Source organism: Staurois parvus, unplaced genomic scaffold (assembly GCF_062004578.1).
Source record: "Staurois parvus isolate SC_StPar_1 unplaced genomic scaffold, SC_StPar_1.0 ptg000096l, whole genome shotgun sequence".
Classification (NCBI taxonomy): domain Eukaryota; kingdom Metazoa; phylum Chordata; class Amphibia; order Anura; family Ranidae; genus Staurois; species Staurois parvus.
In genome coordinates this window covers 5293019-5319735 of record NW_028317892.1, presented here as the reverse complement: position 1 = coordinate 5319735, position 26717 = coordinate 5293019, and the positions used below count along the sequence as shown (strand labels likewise).

The 26717-nt window shown below is 41.7% G+C and overlaps 1 protein-coding gene across 2 annotated transcripts in view; it reads left to right on the top strand.

Annotated features, from left to right (window-relative positions):
• The window catches only part of HOOK3 (hook microtubule tethering protein 3), a 118756-nt gene that overhangs the window by 19942 nt on the left and 72097 nt on the right, over nucleotides 1–26717 (top strand). For both annotated transcript variants that reach the window (XM_089670862.1, XM_089670861.1), the window contains exons 2-6: nucleotides 8806–8891; nucleotides 18501–18573; nucleotides 21394–21444; nucleotides 22473–22605; nucleotides 24801–24868. In XM_089670862.1, coding sequence (XP_089526988.1) covers nucleotides 8806–8891; nucleotides 18501–18573; nucleotides 21394–21444; nucleotides 22473–22605; nucleotides 24801–24868 — 411 coding nt within the window. The remainder of the gene's footprint in view (nucleotides 1–8805; nucleotides 8892–18500; nucleotides 18574–21393; nucleotides 21445–22472; nucleotides 22606–24800; nucleotides 24869–26717) is intronic.

Sequence of the window (26717 nt, the reverse complement as noted above, 5' to 3'; positions counted from 1 at the left end):
TATTCACACATTCTCCAACTTTACCAGGTGGATGTTCAAGCCTCATCTTCAGGCACAAGTTCCTTCAGCTAGTGTTTTGTTGCTCTTGCCCACCCTTCAGAATAATTTTAGATGTTCCAGGCTGTCATCCTGTGTCCCTCAATGAATGAGAAAAGAAACATATTTTTGTACTTGTTAAATCTTTTTTTGTGGCTCATTGAGGGACACAGGTCCCATCTCTCTGTTTTTATCATGTGATAACTAATGATGCACAATATCGGTTGCCAGAAATTATCAGCCAAAAATAGGGTTATCTGAGTTTTGTGATTTAAAAAAAAAAAAAAGTGGCAATTAATGATAATTACGGTAATGTAGAATTGTGTCCTGTTGACTAGATTGCAGAATTGTGTCCCGTTGACTCCAGTGAAAAAAAAATGTTTTTTAATATATTTTTCTTTTTTTTCGGTCCAATTTTTTGTTACTTTCAAGAAAAGTTATTTTACGTTACTGGATTGTTTTTTTTTAAATTCACATTCATTTAAATTCATGAGATTAATGAAACAGTCAAATATAATAGTTATATATATTAAAAAAACAAACAAAAAAACTCTTTCTGTTTTCGGCTAGGTGCATCCTGAATATTTGGTGTCAGTCCAGAATTTTCATTTCGGTGCACCACTAGTGATAACTGCTTTTCCACAAAACTAGGAATGTGTGTGGTAAGAAAATTTTTGTGAGTGGCAGCATTTTCCTCCTGGCCCCTACTGAATACCTTCATAGCAAAGTGGTATAATGCTGAAGCCAAGTGCATGTAATTACAGTATGTCAGGGAAGCATGCGGTTTGTTGGGTCACTTCCAGCTAGTGACAGTGTCGCACGTCTAGATCTTGTCCTGGGAGCAAAGGAGAGTGCTATTTTTCTGAGTCATAACCAAGAAAATAATGCAGCTTCTTAACTGTGGTTGCAATGTCAGATTTGTATTATATCATAAAAAGTAATGCTCATAAAACTCATTAATCCTTAAAATACCAGTTTACAGCATCTTTCATGTCTCCTGCATTTTGTTTTTTTAAAACAAGAAACTGTTACTGAACTTAAGGTTCGAAACTTGAATGTGTCAGTACAACACGGAATCTCCCTATCTAGGTAGTAATTGCAATGCTTGATCACATTTTTTCTCTGCTAGTTTAATACAAAATGCAACATTTATAAGAGCACTTGCTACTGCACGTTGGTTGTAGTCCCCACTGCTTTTTGATACTGTCATCACGCTTGCAGAGTATGCCATTTATTTTTTGTCAATAAACCTTTCCCACTAGCCATGAACTAGACTTTGAATCATGCCTTTTTTCATTAGTACGAGTGTTTTGGGTAGGGTCACAATGAAAAGGAATCATTCCTAAATTTTTTCTAATATTGTGCTTAGGGCTGTCTCAGCATTGTGTGACTAGATGCAATAGTCTGTAGCATCACTGGCAGTTACTTGGCAAAGCTATGTGATCATTACTAGAAAACATGAGACTGGTTGCCTTTCTTGGGTTAGCGCACAGTGCTGATTTCTCATTGCTCCACTTGTGGGTTTCTAGGTGGAGGACCATGCCACCGGGATATTCTCTGCTTAGCATTAGAAGCATGTTACATTGTCTTGTTTAGCTTTAAAAAGGAAGGGAAGGGGGAAAAAGATGCCTTGAAAAAGTATTCATAGCTCTTGAAATTTCCACATTTTGACATGTTGCAACCAAAAACATAAATGTATTTTATTGGGATTTTATGTGATAAACCAACACAAAGTGGCACATAATTGTGAAGTGGAAGGAAAGTGAGAAATGGTTTTCAGAATGTTTTTACAAATATCTGAAAAGTGTGGTGTGCATTTGTATTCAGCCCCCTTTACTCTGATACCCCTAACTAAAATCTAGTGGAACCAATTGCCTTCAGAAGGCACCTAATTAGTAAATAGAGTCCACCTGTGTGTAATTTAAACTCAGTATAAATACAGCTGTTCTGTGAAGCCCTCAGAGGTTTGTTAGAGAACATTAGTGAACAAACAGCATCACGTAGGCCAAGGAACACACCATATAGGTCAGGGATAAAGTTGTGGAGAAGTTTAAAGCAGGGTTAGGTTAAGAAAAAAAATATCCCAAGCTTTGAACTTCTCACGGAGCACTGTTCAATCCATCGTTCGAAAATGGAAAGAGTATGAAACAACTGCAAACCAACCACAATTAATGCAACAAGGAGAGCATTAATCAGAGAAGCAGCCAAGAGGTCCATGGTAGCCCTGGAGGAGCTGCAGAAATCCACAGCTCAGGTGGGAGAATCTGCCCACACCAACCTCCCCCCCCCCCCCCCCCTCCCCATGACCCCTTTTTGGAAAGTAGACGCCCCAAGGAATTTAAAAAGAGGCATGGTAAGTATTTTGCAGATCGAATTTTTTTTTCTCACAAGGTTTTGAAATATAAAAAAAGAAACATTTTTCTTTTTTCATTTTCCAAAAACTTGTGCCAACAAACCATGCTTCTCATCAAATTCCTTGGGGTGTCTACTTTCCAAAAAGCAATCATTTGGGGGGGTTTGGTGCTATCCTGGCATTTCAGGGCTGCCAAAACTGATACAGTTGTGACCAAAATTATTCAACCCCCAATGCTGTAAAGGGGTTTAGGGACTATAGTGTACATTTGGAATTGTATTCAGAATCAAATCCTACAAGGACGTTGTAACTACCCAAATGCAACTAAAATGACATCAATTGTTTATGTAATACAGTAGTAAATGGTTCTTATGTGGTTTCTTCATTGCCACAATTATTCAACCCCTTAAAGACTACCACTCTGAAGAACAGAGGTTCATACAGGTGCTTTCCATCAGGTATTGAAAACACCTGTGGATGTCACCGAGCAGCAATCAAGCATAATAAGCACCAATTAGGCAGCTTTAAAATGACTGTGATACTCAGCTCCTTCTAGACATTTACTGGTGTGGTTACAAACATGGTGAAGGCAAGAGAATGGTCCAGGAAGACAAGAGAAGAGGTGATTTCTCTTCACAGGAAGGGCAATGGCTATAAGAAGATTGCAAAGATGTTAAACATACCAAGAGACACCTTAGGAAGCATCATTCGCAAATTCAAGGCAAAGGGCACTGTTGAAACGCTACCTGGTCGTGGCAGAAAGAAGATGCTGACTTCGACTGCTGTGCGCTACCTGAAGCGTAGAGTGGAGAGAAGTCCCCGTGTGACTGCTGAGGAACTGAGAAAAGATTTGTCAGATGTGGGTACAGAAGTTTCAGCCCAGACAATAAGACGCACACTGCGTAATGAAGGCCTCCGTGCCAGAACTCCCAGGCGTACCCCCTTGCTGTCTCCAAAGAATAAGAAGAGTCGACTGCAGTATGCCAAAAGCCATGTGGACAAACCACAAAAGTTGTGGGATAGTGTTCTGTGGACTGATGAAACAAAATTAGAACTGTTTGGGCCCATGGATCAACGCTATGTTTGGAGGAGGAAGAACAAGGCCTATGATGAAAAGAACACCTTGCCTACTGTGAAGCATGGTGGAGGGTCAATCATGCTTTGGGGCTGTTTTGCTTCTGCAGGTACAGGGAAGCTTCAGCGTGTGCAAGGTACCATGAATTCTCTTCAGTACCAGGAGATATTGGATGGAAACGTGATGCAGTCCGTCACACACCTGAGGCTTGGGAGACGTTGGACCTTTCAACAGGACAATGATCCCAAGCATACCTCCAAGTCCACTAGAGCATGGTTGCAGAGGAAAGGCTGGAACATTTTGGAGTGGCCATCGCAGTCACCAGACTTAAATCCGATTGAGAACCTCTGGTGGGACTTAAAGAAAGCAGTTGCAGTGCGCAAGCCTAAGAATGTGACTGAACTGGAGGCCTTTGCCCATGAAGAATGGGCGAAGATACCCGTAGATCGCTGCAAGACACTTGTGTCAAGCTATGCTTCACGTTTAAAAGCTGTTATAACTGTAAAAGGATGCTGTACTAAGTACTAAGATTGAATGTCACTTGGGGGTTGAATAAAACTGATAATGCTGTGAGCACAGAAAAGACATTTGTGGTTATTTCATTATAACTGTTATGTTATATTTGTCTGACCTACAAGTGCCTCTTTAATGTAAATGTAAGCAAGATGACTGAATGATCAAAAGCAATGTCAAACTGGCCAAAACACTCAATTTCAGTGGGGGTTGAATAATTTTGGTCACAACTGTAGGTAGTCAGGAAGTGTAATGAGGAAATAAATGGATTTTGGATTTTGGGGTCCTGTACTTGGTTAGACTGACAAAAAGTCTCTCACATGTGGTACCCCCATACTTGGGAGAAGTAGCAGAATGTATTTTGGGGAGTAATTCTACATATACCCATGGCATGTATGAGCAATACATCATTTAAATGCCAATTTTGTGTAAAAAAAAATTAATATTTTTTTTTGTCTTTTTCCAAAAACTTGTGGTAAACTAATTCTTCTATTGACTCAACATGCCTCTCGGCAAATAGTTTGGGGTGTCTACTTTCCAAAAAGGGGCCATTTGAAGTGGGGTTCATTTATAAAAAAAAAAAAAAAAAAAAGCAACTTCGCTGGCGTGCACGAACATTGACCCCCTGTCGGTATGTAACCAGCGATTGCACCATGCATGTGAGGTATCGCCGCGAACGTCAGATCAAAGGCAGTAATTCTAGCACTAGACCTCCTCTGTAAATCTAAAATGGCAGCTTGTAAAGGCTTTTAAAGCGTCGCATATGGATATTAAAAATGTATGCAGTTTGTTGCCATTGCATGGAGCGTGCACACTTCAGTACTGGACACTTTTACCCCCTTCCTGCGCAGGCCAATTTTCAGGTTTCAGCGCTCTCACACTTTGAATGACAATTGCACGGTAATGCAGCACTGTACCCAAACCAGGGTGGATTTGATTTAAATCAAACGGATTTAAATCACGATGTAATCACTAGTCAGTAAGGCTTGATTTAAATCCTAGTTTTCTACATAAAGACTAATTCTTGCTGGTATAACTTTAATATGCAAGTAGATGAAGATTTTTAGAATAACTTTTCATATTAGTTTTTTTATCCCCAGTTTAATAGGTTAATCATTCATATTTGGACAACTTTTCTGTTGTACTTAGGAAGGAGAGAAATAATCATTACCTTAATAATAACAATTTAAATAGATTTATTCAACTGAAACAATAACATTCCAGCATATGTTATTTGCTTAAACATCCATGTTTGTTAACTAATTTGGCTAAACAAAATATATATATTTTAAGAAACTTAGACTGTCAGCCCCTTCCTCCTCACACTTAGTTTCACTTTCTTCTTGTGCAGATCTATTCCACTCCAAACAATCAGAAAAATATTGTTTCTATTCTATTCACTGAACTTCTTGAAACTTAGCACTGAAGGGGTTGATTCTGTATTCATAGGTTTGTAGAAGTTAGGATTAAGGTCTTTTTCTTAACTCTGTTCATGTTCAGGGGCGGACTGACCATTTGGAAACTCGGGCACTGCCTGAGGGCCCGGGGTCAGTAGGGGGCCCCATGAGATGCCCCTGGTACCCTTTTCATAGGCTTTTTTGAGTTTGGGCAAGGACACAGGGGCCCCATGATCCCCTATTGCCCGGGGGCCCCATGAGTTGTCAGTCCGCCCCTGTTCATGTTATAACATTTTTGCTGTGAAGAGGAGGTATGTGATCTCCGCTGAGTCAAATTCACTTTTGAGAACTGCAAAAGTAAACCAAGCATCTGTGATAATATCTTGTAGGCAGAGAAACTGCCCAATAATCTTACAAAAACCTCTGGAAGAGCATGACATTGTGAATGGATTAATGGAATTTATTTACCAAAAAAATTAAACATATACAGCCTTATTCTACATAATTAAAAAACTAATTTTATTTCATGATGGAATAACCTTTGGATGGTAATATATTTTCCTCAAAAAGCATTTTATTTAAAAAAAATCCAATTTAAATAAAAAAAAATTAATTTCTTTTTTTTTTTTTTTTTTTTTTTTTTATCATTGATTTTTATCCACCCTGACTCAAACTAAAATTTTGTCATTTTGTTCTCATAACTAGAGCTTTCTTTTGCTGGTATTTAATCACCACTGTAAATGATTAGAATTGTGTGATAAAGATTTTGGTTTGAATGGTTTCCATCAAGGCATTATGTATTTCCCAGGATTGTAAGTAATGATGCAGCACAAACTATTTGTACTTACTTGCTTTGATTCCCACAGTCCTCACTAGCTAGTTCTTTGATTGCTCTTGATAGTAGGCATCAGTGTGGGTGGTGATTATGGAAGTCCATGCTCAAGCTGTACTACATTTTACATTAGCTTTGTTATGTTGCATTATGACACACATTGTAGAGACACGCTCATCTGTTAAGATGACAGCATACCATGCCATCTCATGTTATCTCTGATGTGCTCAGTATCTTAGGAGCGATTTAACGTGAATATCTCATATGAGGCAGTATCATGGCGTGGAATGGCAGACTGAAATATTGATAAACTCTTTGTGCTTTTTTAAAAATGACAAAGGTTCAGATTTTTTCTTTAAAATAACAAACATGTCATATTTACCTGCTTTGTGCAATGGTTTAGCACAGAGCAGTCCTGATCATCTTCTCGGGTCCCCTACCTGGTGCTCCTGGCTGCTTGCTCTTGGGGCACTCGTGCATGCTTGCTCCTGAGCCGCTTATGTTTGAGATGCACAGAGCATGGCTCGAACCTGCCCCCCCTCTCCCTCCTCACTGGCTGTAGTTGACAGCAGCAGGAACCAATCTCTCCTGCAGCTGTGTCTCAGCTAATGAGGAGGGAGAGACCCAGTAGAGCTGCTGCTCTCATGCCTATCGCTCGATCGAGTTCAGGTAAGTATTGGGGGGCTGAGGGGGGAGCTGCACAATGAATATTTTTTATATTTTTTTGCCTTCATGCGTAGAATGCATGAAGGTAAAAAATAAACCCTTCAGCCTTTACAACCACTTTATATATAATCAAATACTTTTTTGCAGTCCAGATGATTTACTGATGTTGGGATTAAGAATCTTCACTTAGTAAATTGTACCTGTGTTCATTTTGAATACCCAGCCATGCGCAGATGAAAAAATAAACAGGAATTTGCTTTCCACATGATTGGATGAATGAAGTGAATTGTTACTTATTTTAAAGGTTTATTTTAGACATTCTCAACTTCTTTGATAAATCAGCCTTAGGCCGGCCATAGACGCCTTGAATTTTGTCCGGTTCAGCAGAAATTGTCCGAGATTCGAAGCTTGTATGGGCAGGCTGAATATACCACGTTGATCAATCGATCAACTTGGGTACAACCAGGCTGCCGGATTCACTTACGATTATCGCTAGAGGCTGTTAAAATTGCTAGCAATAATCCGTGTCTTCCCTCTGCTGGGAGAAGACAATTGCTCAGCAGGAGGGATACCCCTGTCAGCACTGTCTGTGTTGATGGGAGAATCCTATGAATTCCCATGGTTGCAGGAAAGATATTTGCACTATTTATGGCAATGTTTTTTTAGTCAAGGCATCCTTTACAATTATGGACAGTCTCGAGGCACCCTTTAAAATTATGGACAGTCTGTCAATAATTTTAAAGGGCACCCCATTCTAAAACGTGAAAAACTATTCTAATAGTTTTATATAACACAGCAACATCCACACATGTAGGACACCCAACATTAGAGGTGATTTATTCTTCCTAAGCAAATACACTTTTCCACACTGGTACTGACTAGTATTCCAGTGTTTTTCTTCTCCCTCAGTTTTTATCCATGAGCTAATGTGACCCCAGCACTGACGGAGAGGGGCAGGGGAGGGTCAAACTAGGATGCTGTGCAGGCGGCTCGGTCCACCTGCTGACTTGTATACAAGCTTTGGGCAATTTTTAGACATTTTGCCAAGGCAACCCTGAAGAAGCCTCAAGGCAGCCCAGGGTGTCTGGGCACCCTGGTTGAGAAAGGCTGGTCTATGGCCTGCCCTAGGCTTGTGTTTTTCACTTGTGATTGGGGGTGGTATAAACCAGCTGTTGAGCAAAGGCAGCAGTATGGGGGTGTAGACATGCAGTGGCAAAAATGATTGCCTCCATTGTGTCCTGTTGGCAGCACTGCCCAACAAATGCAACCAATTCAAGTGAATGGGGCCACACCATAACTGCCTTACAACCGCATCCAATGTACATGGTTGTGGTGCAGGCTTTTAGGGGTTGAAACATGCAATGAGGAGACACCATAATGCCTCCTCACCACCTCAAACCCTCTAACAAGTGATCCACTGTCTATTGCTCTTCAGAAGGCTACCGCAAGTGTAAACAAGCTCTTATAGTCTGACCTTTGACAGATAATTATTCCACATGGTCGACTGAGTTAGCCCTTGGCCTTTTTTGTTTCTTGGATATTTGTACATAGTATAATTCAAAGCTCTTTTCTGTCCACCTGGGAGTTTTTTTAGGTGTTCCTTACCTCTTTTTTTTCAGTTATAGCCCCTTAAATTGCATTCTTTTAAAAATCCAAGAGATATAGGGACAACTCAGCAGCTACCGTACAGTCCCAAGAACTCCGTTGTGTGACCCTTCAAAAATCATATGTGATCTTATTTTTTTAAATATCTGGCTCACAACCAATAAACCTCTTGCACCTAGCTGCTGTCTTGTCATCTGCATGCTATAAAATGGATATCTCTGATTTTCATTGCCTGTGTAAACTCCAAAGACAACATTGGGCAACTAATGTGTGCTATACACCCTGTGCATATATTTTTGAGTATAACATTTTTTTTCTTGTTTTATAGATACAGACATTTCATGTAGATGCACCATGCAAAACAGTAGAAGACCTTACGAGTGGTGTAGCAATGGCCATGGTCCTCCAAAAAATGTAAGCAAATGCATGCATATGAAGCTAAACTTAAACAGTACAGAAGGTTGATTGAAAGCATGTTAAAAAACTTGTCGGCATGTGTACAGTGGTGAAAATAATTATTTGATCCCTTGCAGATTTTGTTAGTTTGCCCACTTAGAAATTAAGTGTTTATAATTTTTATCAAAGGTTCTGACCAATTAGAATGCCTTGATTTGTACACTGGAGGTACGGATAGGAGGTTAAGCCGCAGAGATTTCAAAGCCCTGGATCAGTAAAGCGGCTGAGTGCCATGAAGAAATTTCTAGTGGAGCTCTGCATTACAGCCCCCATATCATGCAGCACAGTCCCCCATATTACGCAGTACAGCACCCCCCCATATCATGCAGTATAGCCCCCCCCCCGTATCGCACAGCCCCCCATATCACACAGCGCAGCCCCCCCCCCCATATACAGTACAGCCCCTCTGATCACACAGCACAGCCGCGCCCCCCCAACTCACACAATATAGCCCCCCCATGTCACACAGTATATATGATCAGTACAGTACAGAGGCCCCTCAATACAATCAGCACAACACGGGTCACACACATGCTCAGTGTGGCTTCCTTCCAGACACGTGATCAAAACAAAGAGGAATAGTGTGGCCCCCCATAGGTATAATACAGGGGCCCCATATATGATTAGTAAGGCCCCTTGCCAGACAAGTGCTCAGATGATCTCCTTGGCCGGCACCTCATTCCTCCACTCATAGCTGTCCACTATGGAGGCTAGAACCACCGTGTGAGCCTTCACCACTGTACCGTTCATATAGAGAGAGGGGGACAGGCACAATTTTAGATTTTTCAGGTATCTACCAAAATATATTTAAGCTATAGTTAATGGATATGGGCTGAAAGTGCTCACTCTCCAGTTTAATTTGAGGGTTTCAAATTGGAGGAGGGGTTAAGGAATTACAGCTATTAAGAGTAGCCATCCCCCTTTTTCAAGGTACCAAAAGTAATTGGACAGTTGAATCACAAGCTGTTTCATGACCAGGTGTGAGTTACTCCTTTGTTATTTCTTTATCAATTAAGTAGGTAAAAGGTCTGTAGTTGATTGTAAGTGTGGTATTTGCATTTGGAATCTATTGCTGTGAACCTACATCATGCTTCAAAGGAGTTGTCCATGCAAGTGAAACAGGCCATTGTAAGGCTTAAAAAATGAAACAAATCCATCAGAGAGATAGCAGCAACATTAGGAGTGGCCAAATCAACAGTTTGGTACATTCTGAGGAAAGAAGAACACACTGGTGAGCTCAGCAACATAAAAAGGCATGGACATCCACAGAAGACAACAGTGGTGAGTAATCGCAGGATCCTCTCCATGGTAAAGAAAAACCCATTCACAACATGCAGACGAGTGAAGGGCACTCTCCAGGAGGTGGGCGTATCATTGTCAAAGTCTACAATCAAGAGAAGACTTCACGAGAGCAAATACAGAGGGTTCACCACAAGGTGCATACCATTCATAAGCCTGAAGAATAGAAAAGACAAATTAGACTTTGCCAAAAAACATCCAAAAAAGCCAGACCCGTTCTGGAAAAGCGTTCTTCGGACAGATGAAATTAAGATTAATCTTTACCAGAATGACGAGAAGAAAAAAGTGTGGGGAAGGCTTGGAACAGCTCATGATCCAAAGCACATATCATCATCTGTAAAAAATGGTGGAGGCAGTGTGATGGCATGGGCATGCATGGCTTCCAGTGGCACTGGACCATTGGTATTTATTGATGATGTGACAGAAGTCAGAAGCAGTCACATGAATTCTGCAGTGTATAGAGATATACTGTCAGCCCAGATTCAGCCAAATGCAGCAAAGTTGATTGGACGGCACTTCACAGTACAGATGGACAGTGATCCAAAACACCTGATCTCAACCCAATTGAGCATGCATTTCACTGAAGGAAAAACTAAAGGCAGAAAGACCCACAAACAAAGAACAACTGAAGACAGCTGCAGTTAAAGCCTGGCAAAGCATCAGAAACAAGGAAACCCAGTCTTTGGTACTGTCCATGGGCTCCAGACTTCAGGCAGTCATTGCCAGTAAAGGGTTCTCAACAGAATATTAAAAAAGAACATTTTTATTTATGATTATATTCATTTGTCCAATTACTTTTGGTCCCTTGAAAAGGGGAGGGGGGTGGCTACTCTTAAGAGCTGTCATTCCTAATCCTTTGGATGTACATACCCTCAAATTAAACCTGAAAGAGTGTACGTTCAGCCCATATCCATTATACAACTATAGCGTGAATATGTTTTGGTAAATATGTGGAAAAAATATAAAATTGTTCCTGTGTCCAAATATATATGGACCCAAGTGTGTGTGTGCTTAAATGTTTGCATGCCCTGGCAGAAAATGTGAAATTTTGGCATTGATATTGAAAATATGACTGATGGTGCCAAAAAATGCTCTTTTATTGAAGGATGATGATCATATAAAGCCATTTATTATCAAATAGTTGTTTTGGCTCCTTTTTTGGACATCTTTTTATGTCCTTTTCAATCTTTATAAAGTTCCATTACCTTGTTACCTAGGACTTTTGACAGTTCTTTTCTGATCCCCATGGGTCAGTATCTAGCCTAATCAGTGCTTCCACGTAAGAGCTAACAAACTCATTGACTATTTATACATTGACACTAAATGATGTGGGACATTAACCTCTAATTGGCATTTTAACCCTTGTGTGTCTGTACCAAGGCCAAACATTCCAGGGTCGGCATAGAGATGGTAGGTAAAGCCGTGGGAGTTTATCAATTGGCCAAGGGAGGAGGTATTGATAGAGGAGAGGTCCGAGGACAGAGCCTTGAGGGACCCCGACAGAGAGAGGGAGTGAAGGGGAGGTGGCAGCGTTATAGGTAACACTGAAGGAGCGCTGCGGTAGATAGGAGAACCAGGAGAGAGAGGAGTCTCTGAGGCCAAGAGTGCTGTTTCTTGAGGAGGAGGAGGGGGTGGTCAACCATGTCAAAAGCCACAGAGAGGTCAAGTAGTAGGAGTATAGTATAGTGGCCATTGATTTTGGTGGTTAGTAGGTCATTGAGTTTGAGTAGGGCAGTTTCAGTGGAGTGTAGGGGGCGGAAGCCGGACTGTAAAGGATCGAGAAGGTTGTTGTCGGTGAGATGGGAGCTCTGGCGATTTGTAGACTAAGCGTTCTAGGAGTTTAGAGGTAAATGGCAGTAGAGAGATGGGTCTTAGGTTGTTCAGGTCGGAGGGGTCCAGGGAGGGTTTCTTAAGTATGGGAGTGATGTGCGCGTGCTTTAGAGGGAAGAGGAAGGTACTGGTGGAGAGGGAAAGATTGAAGATGTGAGTGAGGGAGCATAGGATGGAAGAGGAGGGGGACCGCAGGAGTTGTGAGGGGACAAGGTCCAGGGGGCAGGTGGTGAGGCGGGCTTCGGAGAAAATCTTCGTGACCTCTTCGGTGGTAGTGAGGTCAAGGGAGCAAAGTGTTGAGGGGGTTAATGTGTGAGGAGTGCTAAGTGGGGTGGGTGTCTGAGCAGTGGCGAAGTCCCTACGAATTGCGTCAATCTTGTTTTTGAAGTGGTTGGCAATCTCGTGGGCGGTAAGTGAGGTACTGGGTGGAGGTGGAGGCGGAGAAAGTAGAGTTAAAAGTGGAGAAGAGCCGGCGAGGACTGGAGGAGAAGGTACTAATGAGGGTAATAAAGTAGGCTTGTTTGGCAGCGTGAAGGGAGGAAGTGTACGTTAAGAAGGCAGATTTATTGCGGGTGAACGCTTGTTGGGATTTGGTTTTATGCCATAGTCGCTCCAGCGCATGACTATGTCGTTTGAGGTTTCTGGTGTGGTCGGTCTGCCAGGGTTGTAGCGGCCGGGGCCTAATGCTTCGTGTTGTTGGGGGTGCGAGCGAGTCTAGAGCGGCTGAAAGCGAGTTGTTGTAGACAGCAGTGGCCAGGTCAGGGCAGGACAGGGGATGGATGCTGTCGTAAAGTTGGTCAGTTGCAGAATGGAAGACAGCAGGGTTCCAATTCTGGAGGTTTCTGCTGGTAATTGTTTGCCATTTGGAGGGATAGGTGTTTGAGGACGAGGAGACGGAGAAGGAGATGAGGTTGTGATCGGAGAGAGGAAAGTGGGTGTTTGTGAGGTTGCAGGGAGTGCAAAGGTGAGAGAAGACAAGGTCAAGAGTGTTCCCGTCAGAATGGGTGGAGGACTGTATGCACTGTGCTAAGGTTATGTGGAGGAGTTGGGATGTAGCTGGGTTATTGGTGTTGATAGGGATGTTGAAGTCTCCGAGAATGATAGTGGGTAGCTCAGAGGAGAGAGAGAATAGCCAGGCGGGGAAGTCGTCAAGAAAGCGGGACACGGGTCCAGGAGGCCGATAGATCACTGCAATCCTCAGAGAGATTGGAGAGAATAGCCGGATGCAGTGGGTCTCGAAGGAGGAGAAGGAGAGAGAGGGAGGATTAGGGACGACTTGGAAGGTGCTCAGTGGTGACAGGAGCAAACCAACCCCACCACCTTTCCGACCACTGGGTCTGGGTGAGTGGGTCCAGATGAGACCTCCATAGGACAGTGCTGCGGGGGAGGCAAAGTCTGTTGCTTGGACCCAGGTTTCAGTGATTGCTAGGAGGTTAAGGGAGCGGGAGACAAAGAGGTCATGGATGGAGGTGAGCTTGTTGCAGACCGAGCGGGCGTTCCAGAGCGTGCATGAGAACGGGAGGGTGGTTTTGGGGAGCAGGGGGACAGATATAAGATTGAGAGGGTTGCGGCAGTTTACGGAAGAGAGAGGATGTCTTGTGTGTGGGCGAGGTAGTGGAGGACCAGGGTTCGGGGAGATATCCCCAGAGGTTAGGAGAAGAAGGGTGAGAAAGGTGGCATGGGAGCGGGATGTATATGAGCACGCATGTGATCATCATCCTTCAGTAAAAGAGCATTTTTTTACATGATCAGTCAATATCAATACCGAAATTTCACAATTTCTGCCAGGGTATGCAAACTTTTGAGAGTGTGTGTGTCCACTATTCTTTACAGATATTCTCTAAATCCTTAAGGTTTCTTGGCTGTTGCTTGGCAACTTTCGGACTAAGGTCTGGAAACTGGCTAGACCACTTCATGACCTTAACCGCCTTCCGCCCACCATATAAGGTAATCACGGGTGCAAGGCGGTTCTCTCGTTCTGGGAGGACGTCATATGACGTCCTCCCAGTCTAACCGCGCGTTCCTGGAGTGCGCAGCGTGGCGATCGGTGGTGCGCTGTTTCCCTCGGACACGGCGGATCACCGATCAATGGAAAGAGCCGAAGATGTCGGCTCGATCACGTGATCAGCTGTGTCCAATCACAGCTGATCGCATGTAAATCGGGAAATGCCAGTTATCGGCATTTCTCTCCTCAAGAGCTGTCACGCTGACAGCTCGAGAGGAGAGCCAGTAATCGGCATTCCTCGGAGGGGACATCTACACTGATCATCGGGGCACTGATGATCAGTGTGCCCTAATGATCAGTGTAGCCCCAGCAGTGCCACCCTTCAGTGCCAGCTGTCAGTGCTCATCAATGCCACCTGCCAGTGCTCATCAATGCCACATATCAGTGTTTACCAGTGCACATCAATGCCACATATCATTGCCCATCTGAGCTGCCTTTCAGCGCCACCTATCCGTGCTAGTCAGTGCCACCTATCAGTGCTGCCAACCAGTGCCACCTATCAGTGTGCATCAGTGCTGCCTGTCAGTGCCACCTATCAGTGCCATATGAGTGCTGCCTTTCAGTGCCCGTCAGTGCCACCTACTAGTGCCTCCTCATCAGTGCTGCCTATCAGTACCCATCACTGCAGCCTCATTAGCGCACATCAGTGAAGGAGAAAAATCACTTATTTACAAAATTTTATAACAAAAACTTAGAAAAAACTTTTTTCAAAATTTTAATCTTTTTGGTTTGTTTAGCAAAAAATAAAAAACCCTGGGGGGGGGGGGGGAATTAAATACCACCAAAAGAAAGCTCTTTCTGTTTAAAAAAAAAAAAGAAAAAAATGTCATATGAGTAGTGTTGCATGACCGTGCAATTGTCATTCAAAGTGCAACAGTGCTGAAAGCTGAAAACTGGCCTAGGCAAGAAGGGGGTATAAGTGCCCTGTAGGCAAGTGGTTAATATGCTTCTTCTTGAGCCACACCTTTTGTTGCCTTAGCAGTATGTTTTGGGTCATTTTCATGCTGGAAGACCTATCCACGACCCATCTTCCGTGTTCTGACTGAGGGAAGATGGTTCTCATCCAAGATTTTACAATACATGGCCCCGTCCATTGGCCCCTCAGTGCGGCAAAGTAGGGCCTGTACATTTAGCATAGAAACAGCCCCAAAGCATAATGTTTGCGCCTCCGTGCTTGACTGTAGGGATGGTATTCTTAGGGTCATAGTCAGTATTTTTTTTACGCCAAACACGGCGAGTCTAGTTAATGCCAAAAAGCTCAATTTTGGTCTAATCTGACCACAGCACTTTCTCCCAATCTTTCTCTGAATCATTTAGATGTTTATTGGCAAACTTCAGACAGCCTGTACATGCCTTCTTGAGGAGGAGGGACCTTGCAGGCGCTGCAGGATTTCAATCCATGGTGGCGTATTGTGTTACCAGTAGTTTATTTGGTGACTGTGGTCCCAACTGCATTGAGATCATTCACAAGCTCCTCCCATGTAGTTCTGGGCTGATCTCTCACTTTTCTAATGATCATCCTTACCCCATGAGGCGAAATATTGCATGATCTCCAGACTAAGGGTGATTGATAGTTATTTTGTATTGTAGACAGTTGTCTCCTTCTCACCAAGGTTCTTGCTGATGGTCTAGTAGCCCATTCCAGCCTTGTGCAGGTCTACAATCTTGTCCCTGACAAGATTGATCTTGCCCTGGAGGTTTCAAAGGAAGAAAGATTCTGTGGACAGGTGTCTTTTATACACATAAAAAGTTGTCTTTGGAGCACCTTCTTAAAATTGACAGGACTAATCTATGTACCACATGAACAAATTGCCAGTCTGTGGGAGCCAGAAATATTGTTGGTTGGTTGGTAGGGGATCAAATACTTATTTTACTCACTGAACTGCAACTCAATTTATGACATTTGTATCTTGCGGTTTGTTTGTTTTTTTGTCTGTATTTTTGGTTGATATTCTGTCTCTATCATTTAAAATACAACTATGATAATAGTTATAGACCCTTAATTTCTTTGTAAGTGGGCAAACTTACAAAATCTGCAGGGGATCAAATAATTATTTTCCCCACTGTATATACACATAATGCATTCATAAAGTATTTAAACCCCTTTTACGTTTTCAGTTTTGTTTTAGCCTGATACTACAGTTGTTTAATTTTTTTTCTCATTAATCTACACTCATTACCCCATAATGACAAAGTGAGAAGAGAATTTTAGAAATGTTTGCAAATGTATGCCTGCGATGAGGTAGGCCAATGAGGAGGGAGTTACAATAGTCAAGGCGAGATATAACAAGGGAGTGAATAAGTTGCTTAGTGGTTTCCGAGGTTAGGAACGGTAGTAGGTTGGAGATGTTGCGGAGGTGAAGTCTACAAGATTAGGACAGTGATTGGTTTTGGGACTGAAAGGACAGATGGGAGTCTAGGATTACACCTAGTACCCTGGCATGAGGGGAGGGACTGATGATTGTGTTATTGATCTTGATGGAGAAGTCAGGGGAGGGGGCACGGGCTGGAGGGAATACTAAAAGCTCAGTTTTGGAAAGAGTGAGTTTGAGGAAGTGGAGTGACATCCATGCCGATATGTCGCTTAGTAGGTTAGTAATGCGAGAGGAGACTGAAGGGGTGAGGTGAGGAGTAGAAAGATAGATTTGTGTGTCATCAGCATAGAGATGGTACTTAAAGCCATGGGAGTTTATCAAGTGACCAAGGGAGGAGGTGTAGATGAAGAAGAGTAGGGGTTCAAGGACGGAACCTTGAGGAACCCCTACAGAAAGAGGGAGTGGAGAAGAGGAGCCAGAGTTATAGGTAACACTGAATGAGTGCTGCGATAGGTAGGAGAACCAGGAGAGAGCAGAGTCTCGGAGGCCAAGAGAGTGGAGTTTTTTGAGAAGGAGGGGATGGTCAGCCATATCAAAAGCCGCAGAGAGGTCAAGTAGTAAGAGTACGGAGTAGCGGCCATTGGTTTTAGCAGTTAGATCATTTGTGAGTTTTAGTATTAATGAGAAAAACATGAATTTAAATCACTGTAATATCAGGCTGCAACATAAAATGTAAAAAAAAGTGAAGGGGGTCTGAATACTCTATGAACGCACTACAACTGTGTATGTATGTGTGTTTGTGTGTATGTGTATATATGTATGTGTGTGTGTGTATATGTATATATATGTGTGTGTATGTATGTGTATATATATATATATATATATATATATATATAGACCTAACTGTATGTATGTGTGTGTGTGTATAATATATGTATATTATAGACACAGGCACAGTTTTTTAGTTTTTCTCAGGTATTTATTAAAACAGTCAAGGGATCGTTATATAATGGATATGGGCTGAAAGTGCACACTCTCAGGTTTAATTTGAGGGTATGTACATCCAAATTGGAGGAAGGGTTTAGGAATTACAGCTCTTAAGAGTAGCCATCCCCCCTTTTTCAAGGAACCAAATATAATTGGACAAATGAATAAAGTCATAAATAATATGTTATTTTTTAATATTTTGTTGAGAATCCTTTACTGGCAATGACTGCCTGAGGTCTGGAACCAATGGACATTACCAAAGACCGGGTTTCCTCCTTTCTGATGCTTTGCCAGGCTCTAACTTCAGCTGTCTTTAGTTGTTCTTTGTTTGTGGGTCTTTCTGTCTTTAGTTTGCCTTCAGCAAGTGAAATGCATGCTCAATTGGGTTGTGATCAGGTGATTAACTCAGCCATTGCAGAATATTCCTGCGATCATCCACCACTGTTATCTTCCGTGGTCTTCCATGCCTTTTTATGTTGCTGAGCTCACCAATGCATTCTTTGTTCCTCAGAATGTACCAAACTGTTGATTTGGCCACTCCTAATGCTGCTGCTATCTCTGTGATGGATTTGTTTAGTTTTTTAAGCCTTACAATGGCCTGTTTTACTTGCATGTACAGCTCCTTTGAAGCATGATGTAGGTTCACAGCAATAGATTCCAAATGCAAATACTACACTTAGAATCGACTCCAGACCTTTAACCTGCTTAATTGATGAAGAAATAACGAAAGGGTAGCCCACACCTGGCCATGAAACCGCTTTTGATTCAATTGTCCAATTACTTTTGGTCCCTTGAAAATGGGGGGATGGCTACTCTTAAGAGCTGTAATTCCTAAACCCTTCCTCCACTTTAGATGTACATACCCTCAAATTAAACCCGAGTGTGTGCACTTTCAGCCCATATCCATTATATAACTATAGCTTGAATATGTTTTGGTAAATACCTAAAAAAACTAAAACTGTGCCTGTGTCCAAATATGTGTGTGTGTGTGTGTGTGTGTGTGTGTGTGTGTGTGTGTGTGTGTGTGTGTGTGCGTGTATATGTATATGTGTATATATATATATATATATATATATATATATATATATATATATATATATGAAGAATGTGACTTTATTTTGTCTTTAACAGTGACCCAGCATACTTTGATGAAAACTGGTTAATCAGGATAAAAACAGACGTTGGAGACAACTGGAGGCTCAAGGTACTGCTCATTTCAGACCATTATCTACTTGACAGTTTGTAGTTCTAGTGTCACTCGTCAGTACATGTTTGTTCTGCATTTTATGATGATTTGTTGAATTTGTTATGATACACTTAGGTGTCTGTTTATTAACCAGTTCCTCGCCGCCCTATAGCAGAACTACTGCTCAAATCATGTGTGTATATATACGTGATTTCGCATTTCCGGGTAGGGGGCGAGCGCGCCGCCCTACCCGCGCCGCCATTGGCGGCTACAGATGTCAATCACTAGGTCCCGGTCCGAGATTTCCCACTGGCACCTGGCGATTGCCGAGGAACAGTGAGAGGGCAGAGGTCTGTGTGTAAACAATACAGATCTCTCCCCTGTCAGCACTGACATGCTGATTTGTAATTCTCTGTATAGCAGAGCAATACAAAGCAGCATGTTTCCCTAGTAAAACATATACACACAGTTAACCCTTTGATCGCCCAAGATGTTAACCCCTTCCTGCCCAGTGTCAGTACTTTTTATTAGCAATGATCTCTGTATTAGTGTCATTGGGATGTCAGTGGCAGTTAGTCAGTTCCCCCCCCCCCCCCCCCCAGTGTCAGAATGCCCGCCACAGTCCCGCTATAAGTCGCTGATCGCCGCCATTGCTAGTATTAAAAAACAATTCTAGTATATACATTGCCATTTGTAGACGCTATAACTTTCATGTAAACTAATTAATTTACACGTATTGGGATTTTTTTTTTAGCAAAGATGTGTAGCAGAATGCATTCTGGCCTAAATTTATGACGAAATTTGATTTTAGAAAATAGTTTTTACTGTATATGTTTTATAGCAAAAAGTCAAACATAGTGTTTTTTTTTCCAAAAAAACCCCATTCTTTTTTTGTTGATAGCGCAAAAATAAAAAACGCACAGTCAATCAAAAACCACCAAAAGAAAGCTCTATTTGTGCGGAAAAAAGGACATACATTAAATTTGGGTGGAGAGTTGCATGACCACACAATTGTCAGTTAAAGTATCGTAGCCTGGTCAGGAAGGGGCGTAAATCCTCTGGAGGGCAACTGGTTAATGTTTTCACAAAACTTTCACCAGATGCACAAATGTTTCCAATTGAAGCCAGTTAAAAAAATGTATGGTGCCTAACTGAAAACAAAAATGTATAGACAGACCCCATAGTGTATTGTGTATTTCCGTAAATCAGAGCTGGGCAGATGGAAAATAACGATAACTGACGTGCCTATAACATTAGCGTGTGTGTATATCGGGAAATAGCAAGCTAAGACTGCAGGATTAATTACCTTTGTCCAACTTAGTAGTTATAAAATCAACAATAAATAAAAATCTTTTTTTTTGTTTTTTTTATTCTTAAACTTTACACATAAGGGATTCATTGCCACAAGAAGATGAATGCATGGTCATTAGAAAATCCTTCGTTTTTGACAGTCTGTTTACGCAAATACATTGACAAAACGTCCTGCAATTGTGTATTTTGCTTGTTTGTTGACCTACAATTTGCCATCCAAGTCAATCAATATTGAATTTTTCCAAAGCATTACACATTGAGTGTTATTGCCTGGCAACCAGGGGCGGACTGACCATTTGGAAACTCAGGCACTGCCCAAGGGCCCGGGGTCAGTAGGGGGCCCCATGAGATGCCCCTGATACCTTTTTCATAGGCTTTTTTGAGTTTGGGCAAGGACACTGGGGCCCCATAATCCCCTATTGCCTGGGGGCCCCCTGAGTTGTCAGTCTGCCCCTGCTGGCAACACACAATCAAATCAAACAACTTGCCGTGGTGTTTACCAGTGTTACAAAAACTCTTAAAGTGGCGTTTCACCCAAAGTGGGAGGCACCGTTTGTCCCCCCCCCCCCCCTCCACTGCCACATTTGCCACTTTTTTTGGGGGGGGGAGGCGGCGGGTACCTGGTTTTGACAGGCACCCGCTTCCACTTCTGGCTAAGTTCGCCAAGGCCAGAAATTCGGCCCCCCTCCTTCCCCCTCTGTAGTATTCTGGGACACTTCACAGGTCCCAAAAGACTGCCAGACCATTCAGGAGGTGCAGCTCAACTAGCGTATGCGCAGTGGGCACCTGACTGTGAAGCCGCAAGCTGTCACAGCCAGGTGCCCACAGTTGAGATGCGGTGCCAGGTTGAGCAGAGGTAGAAAAGGGACAGCGCAGGTGAGCACATCGCTGGATCCTGGGACAGGTAAGTGTGTGTTTACTAAAAGTCAGCAGCTAAAATTTGTAGAACTGCTTTTAATAAACACAAAAGCAACAGGAACTCTGCTTTAACATCATTATTTGGTTGATGTTATGTGTATATTTAGATGGACTAATTCAAGCCACTTTAGAGCAAGTATTAAAGGTGCTGAATACTGGCCAACCATATAGCTCATTAGCCAGCTAGACCGTTCAAGTAAGGATCTCTAGTCTTGCATTAATCTATTTTCTTGGCTGCACATGGATCTGAGGTTTAGCCAAAGGTTTATGTCTATCAGCAGATGTTGTCCTTTTTGTCCTTAGGCTTCAGTAATAGGTTTAGCCCTCATGTACAAAAGTACTAGGTTTCACTGGAAGGTAGTTCTGACAATGGCTAGACCTTTAGTTTAATTGCTACACTCTGCAGTCTAAAATTGTTATTTGGTTTAAGCCCCAAGATTGGTAAACCCTCAGTATAAATTACTCATACAGTATGTGATATTGATTTATTAATAGCTTGTTTAGTCTCCTTGGGTTTTTATCCCCACCTTTTGTGTGCTGTTGATTCTGGAGGTTCTTCTAGTTTACCTAGAATTATTCAAGGTTAATCTTTTTTCTTTTCTTTTGCAGATCAGTAATCTAAAGAAGATTTTAAAGGGTATCTTGGATTACAATCATGAGGTAAATGCTGAAAGTAGAAGTATTTGACATTTCTCACATGGAAGAAAAATATATTTTAAATATATTTTAAAAATATTCTTCCCAACTATATTGACATATATTTGAAATACTACAATTTTGGCTGTATTCAATATATTTCAGAATATATTTCAATATATATATTTCCCAAAGACAACCTCTGGATATGACTCTGAGCATGTGCACTCAACTTCTTTAGTCGACCATGGCGAGGCCTGTTCTGAGTGGAACCTGTCCTGTTGAACTGCTGTATGGTCTTGGCCACCATGCTGCAGCTCAGTTTCAGGGTCTTGGCAATCTTCTTATAGTCTAGGTCATCTTTATGTAGAGCAACAATTCTTTTTTTCAGTTCCTCAGAGAGTTCTTTGCCATGAGGTGCCATATTGAACTTCTAGTGACCAGTATGAGAGAGTGAGAGCAATAACACCAAATTTAACACACCTGCTCCCCATTCACACCTGAGACCTTGTAACACTAAGGAGTCACATGACACTGGGGAGGGAAAATGACTAATTGGGCCCAATTTGCACATTTTCACTTACGGGTGTACTCACTTTTGTTGCCAGTGGTTTAGACATTAATGGCTGTGTGTTGAGTTATTCTGAGGGAACAGCAAATTTACACTGTTATACAAGCTGTACACTCACTACTTTACATTGTAGCAAAGTGTCATTTCTTCAGTGTTGTCACATGAAAAGATATAATAAAATATTTACAAAAATGTGAGGGGTGTACTCACTTTTGTGAGATACTGTATATGCTCTATATACTCTGTAGCTATTAGTCTGCTGACTTTTAAACATTAAGACTCATATCATATTTGGAGCTATAATAACAGGAATTTATTATTTAATGTTAGGTAAAGAGAATTGAAAATCCATGTTTATTTGACGATCAAACGCAGATCACCTTGCTGTGCCTTCAGTGTTATAAATGGACTGATTTAATTACATTTTTTAATTGAAAGATTGTCACATTTATAATAGAAGTTTCATGTATACTGTTTATAGATTTTGGGACATCAGATCAATGATTTCACACTTCCAGATGTCAATTTGGTTGGAGAGCACTCCGATGCTTCAGAACTTGGAAGAATGTTACAACTTATTTTAGGCTGTGCAGTAAAATGCGAGCAAAAGCAAGGTAATCCCTTTCAAGTTTTTATCCCTTTTATAAGGCTAGGTTCAAGCTGCAGGCTGGTTGCAGCACTCACAGCCGCCAATGTGCTTCTCGTGCGAGACTGCACCCTCACGCATATCATCTTGGCATGATCGCAGGTGCGAGAACCGCGTGGAAACCACATGGTCAAGAAGACCATGCGGTTTCCATGTGGATGCCTTTCAGAAAAGGTGTATGCAGCTTTTCTTTGCTTGCAACGTGGGCACTGCAGCCCATTCAAATGAATGAGCTGCTCTGCTCGCGCACACACGGGCCGCACAACTTTAGTGTAAACCAGGCCTAAAACCACACTTTTGAAAAACTATCTTGTGTTTTGTTTTTTTTTTTTTTTCTCGCTTCAAGACCATTTTGTATATATTTTATTTTGGTTCTGGTTTTTTTTTAGCATTTCTTTAGTTTTTGACTGTGATGCCTGTTATAATTACAGTGTATGCTTCTATTATATGTTAAAAGACCTTGACCTTGATACATCCAGATAGGATTGTACCTGTTCAGGGTTTAACTAGGATTTGTTTCAAATTTCATAGTAACTATTGCATCAGGCGAGTTGTGCAAAATTTGGAAAAAGATACATGTCTGACTGAAATATAATTACCGCCCAGCATAGTTCATACCTCAGAACTAGTGTGCCTTTACTTTTTATTGACAGAACAAATTTTACTTTTCATAAAAGGAATTTTTGTTTTGTGTGTTTTAAACACCTAAATAGGCATAATAAAACAAGTCAAACAAAATGAACAAAAAAAAAATCAACACAGCTTGAGGGGATGTGATATAAACTTAAAAACTCAGTCACAGACCTGGGAAAAAAATGCTGATAAGGACTTCTGGCTTTTTTCACATTTTACTGATCTGCATATTTTTTCTGGCCAACATGACAAAAAGTTTTGAAGACAGTGAGCCGTCTTAGCAGCCAGGCAACTAGCATTTTCAGTAGGAGTTCCTGCATTACCAGCCATCATGTTTTTAATGCAACATATATACACACACACACTAAAAATATTTATTTTTACTTTAGAGTATTTGTTGTGGCCAAACGATCAGACCACAGAACAAGCTTAACCCTAATGCCAGTGCTGTATATCTTACAAGGTGGCAACGGGGTGTTTTACACGCACACAGGATGTACACTACACAAGCTGGGTCGACTTTCCAATGAAAATCCCAGCACCATATCCCTTCTCAATAAAACATCTCTTCTGGTGTCTAGTTTCACTTTCCCATGCCTTCACTATCAGGGAAGAAGCTAATGAAGTGGAATCTGCTCTCTGTTAGCTTCCGTGGAAGGCAAGGTGAGACATCAAGGGTCTACAAAACCCCCACTGCTCAAAAAAATTAAAGGAGCTCTTTAAAAACACTTCAGACCTCAATGGGGAAAAATATCATGCTGGATATCTATACTGATATGGACTGGGTAATGTGTTAGGAATGTAAGGATGCCCCATCGTATGATGGAAACGAAATTTCAAAGACACCCCGAAAATCAAAGTGAAAAAACGATGCAGCAAGCTAGTCCATTTTGCTGAAATTTCATTGCAGCAACTCAAAATGGTGCTCAGTAGTTTGTATGGCCCCTCTTGCTTGTATCCATGCCTGATAATGTCGGGGCATGTTCCTAATGAGACGACGGAGGGTGTCCTGAGGTATTTCCTCCCAGAACTGGACCAGGGCATCACTGAGCTCCTGGACAGTCTGAGGTGCAACCTGGTGGCGTTGGATGGACCGAAACATGTTATCGCAGAGGTGTTCTATTGGATTTAGGTCAGGCGAGAAAGGGGGCCATTCAGTGGTATCCATTCCTTCATCCTCCAGGAACTGCCTGCATACTCTCCCCACTTGAGGCCAGACATTGTCATGCACTAGTGTAGGGTGTGACAATGGGTCCAAGGATTTGATCCCGATACTTAATGGCAGTCAGGGTGCCATTGTCTGGCCTGTAGAGGTCTGTGTGTCCTTCCATGGATATTCTTCCCCAGGGTGCTGGACAGGGCTCCACAATTCCAGAGCAGCTCTGCCAACAGGTATATTTACGTTGGTCTAAGCAGGACCTTTGTGACTATGCAATAAAACCATACGCGGAGTTCAGCTTTAATCTAGACTAGTTCTTCAGTTTGTTTATTTTTATGTTTTTTATTCAATTGTTACTCTTCTACTTCTAGAATATATTCAGACCATCATGATGATGGAAGAATCTGTGCAACATATGGTGATGACTGCCATCCAAGAGGTGCGTTTAAAAAAAAAAAAAAAAAATAAACAAAAAAAAAAAACACATTTGATACATCCAAAGTTATCTGCTTACTTACACCCGTATTTAGGTATGTTACTGTTGTAGGCTGTAGCATGTTACTGTTAAGCATCCCCCACTCTCCCTGCAACCGCTGTTATGTGTTGAAAACAGTGTGGCTTCGCTCACACAGTTGCGTCATTCGGTCACAGAGTTCTGTGAATGTATGAACTACAATTCCGCAGCAGATGTACTTGTAGTTTGAACGGGCTGCGAGCAAACTGATCAGAAGCTCATAGTTCATTCATTTTTTCTCTAGCTTTGTAACAAAAAGCCCATACAGGATTATGGGCAAAAAGCAATAGGAATCAGCAGATCAAGGGCGCACTGCTTTTCAGACTCCCGTAAAAGAAATAAATAAAAATAAATGCACACTTTTTTTTTCACCTGGAAAAACTTGTGCATTTATTTTTATTATTAAATATATTTTTGTTTGTTAATGTGAACTTAGCCTTTAAACAGTGGTACCTGGTTACCATAGGTCTATACTGCACCTTTTCCTTTTTTGGGGATATATGTGGTTGCACCACCTTGTGTCTCTTCCACTGCACAGTGGGTGCTTTTACCACCCCTTCCTGTTAAAGGATGGCTGTAATAACACCACTCTGTCTCCTCTACACCACAGGTAGGCACAGATATTTTCTTCAAAAATAAACTAAAAAACTAATACTGTTTTCTATTTAAAATGTTTACTTAGGATAAATATATAAAAGGTCATCTCACATTAAAAGATGCACAAAACCTGTACACAAGGATAAAAATCATCCAGTGCACAGGGATAAAAACTCATCCAGTGCCCTCCTCTTTCTTCCCCAGTGTTTTTATTTTTGGAGAATATATCTGTGCGCACCTGCATTTTGGGGGAGACTGAGTGGTATTATCGCAGCCATCCTTTAATGGGAAGAAGTGCTGATAGAACCTACTATGCAGTGGAAGAGATGAGGTAGTGCTATTAAATATATCCCCTTAAAAGAGAAGGGCGTAGTATGGGCCTGTGGTTACATAGTCAGTTTGGCTGAAAAAAGACAAAAGTCCATCCAGTTCAACCACTAATTGGTAACCAAGTCCCCACTGTTTAAAGGGTAAGTTCACCTTTTGGTAAAAAAATAACAAATGCACTTTTTTTTCCACAGGTAAAAAAATGTGTATTCTTTTTGCTGCAGGAGCCTGTAAAGCATTGCACCAACAATCAGTAGATTGCTGGTACCATGCAGGTCTCCTGCAGATCTGTCAGTATATCTGCTTGCCTGTACGAGCTAGCAAATATACTGATAGGAAGAGCCGTGGTAGTTCATTGAGAACTACAACCCGACAGCCGCTAAGGCTGTTTCTTATTCACATAGTAGTGGCGTGATCAGACGGGCGGAGCACCGTGCGGCCACTATCTTTTTAATTATTTTTAAGAAAAATTTTTTAAAATTCTTTTTTACATTCACAAGCTAGTGGGGGGGGAGATCCCCCCGCTAGCTGTCAAAGCAATGGATCAGCGGGGAGCTGGTGCTTTCATAGCATTATATTGCATGTTACACCCCGAATATGGGTGTAACATGGTATGAAAGGTGAACTTTAAATCCTTTAAGGTGAGAATCCTTCTTATTTATACATTGGGAAAGGAACACGGAGTGGTGGTGTGTGCCAATATTTTCCATGTGGGATTCACGTGGAACAGTATATCAAGATTGAGTACTGAAGAGCACGTTACATATTTTTGGGTCACATTTTAAAGGGGGACAGTATTGTATAATTCTGAAGAGTTGGACTCTTATGATTTTAATTTATTCAAATGGTG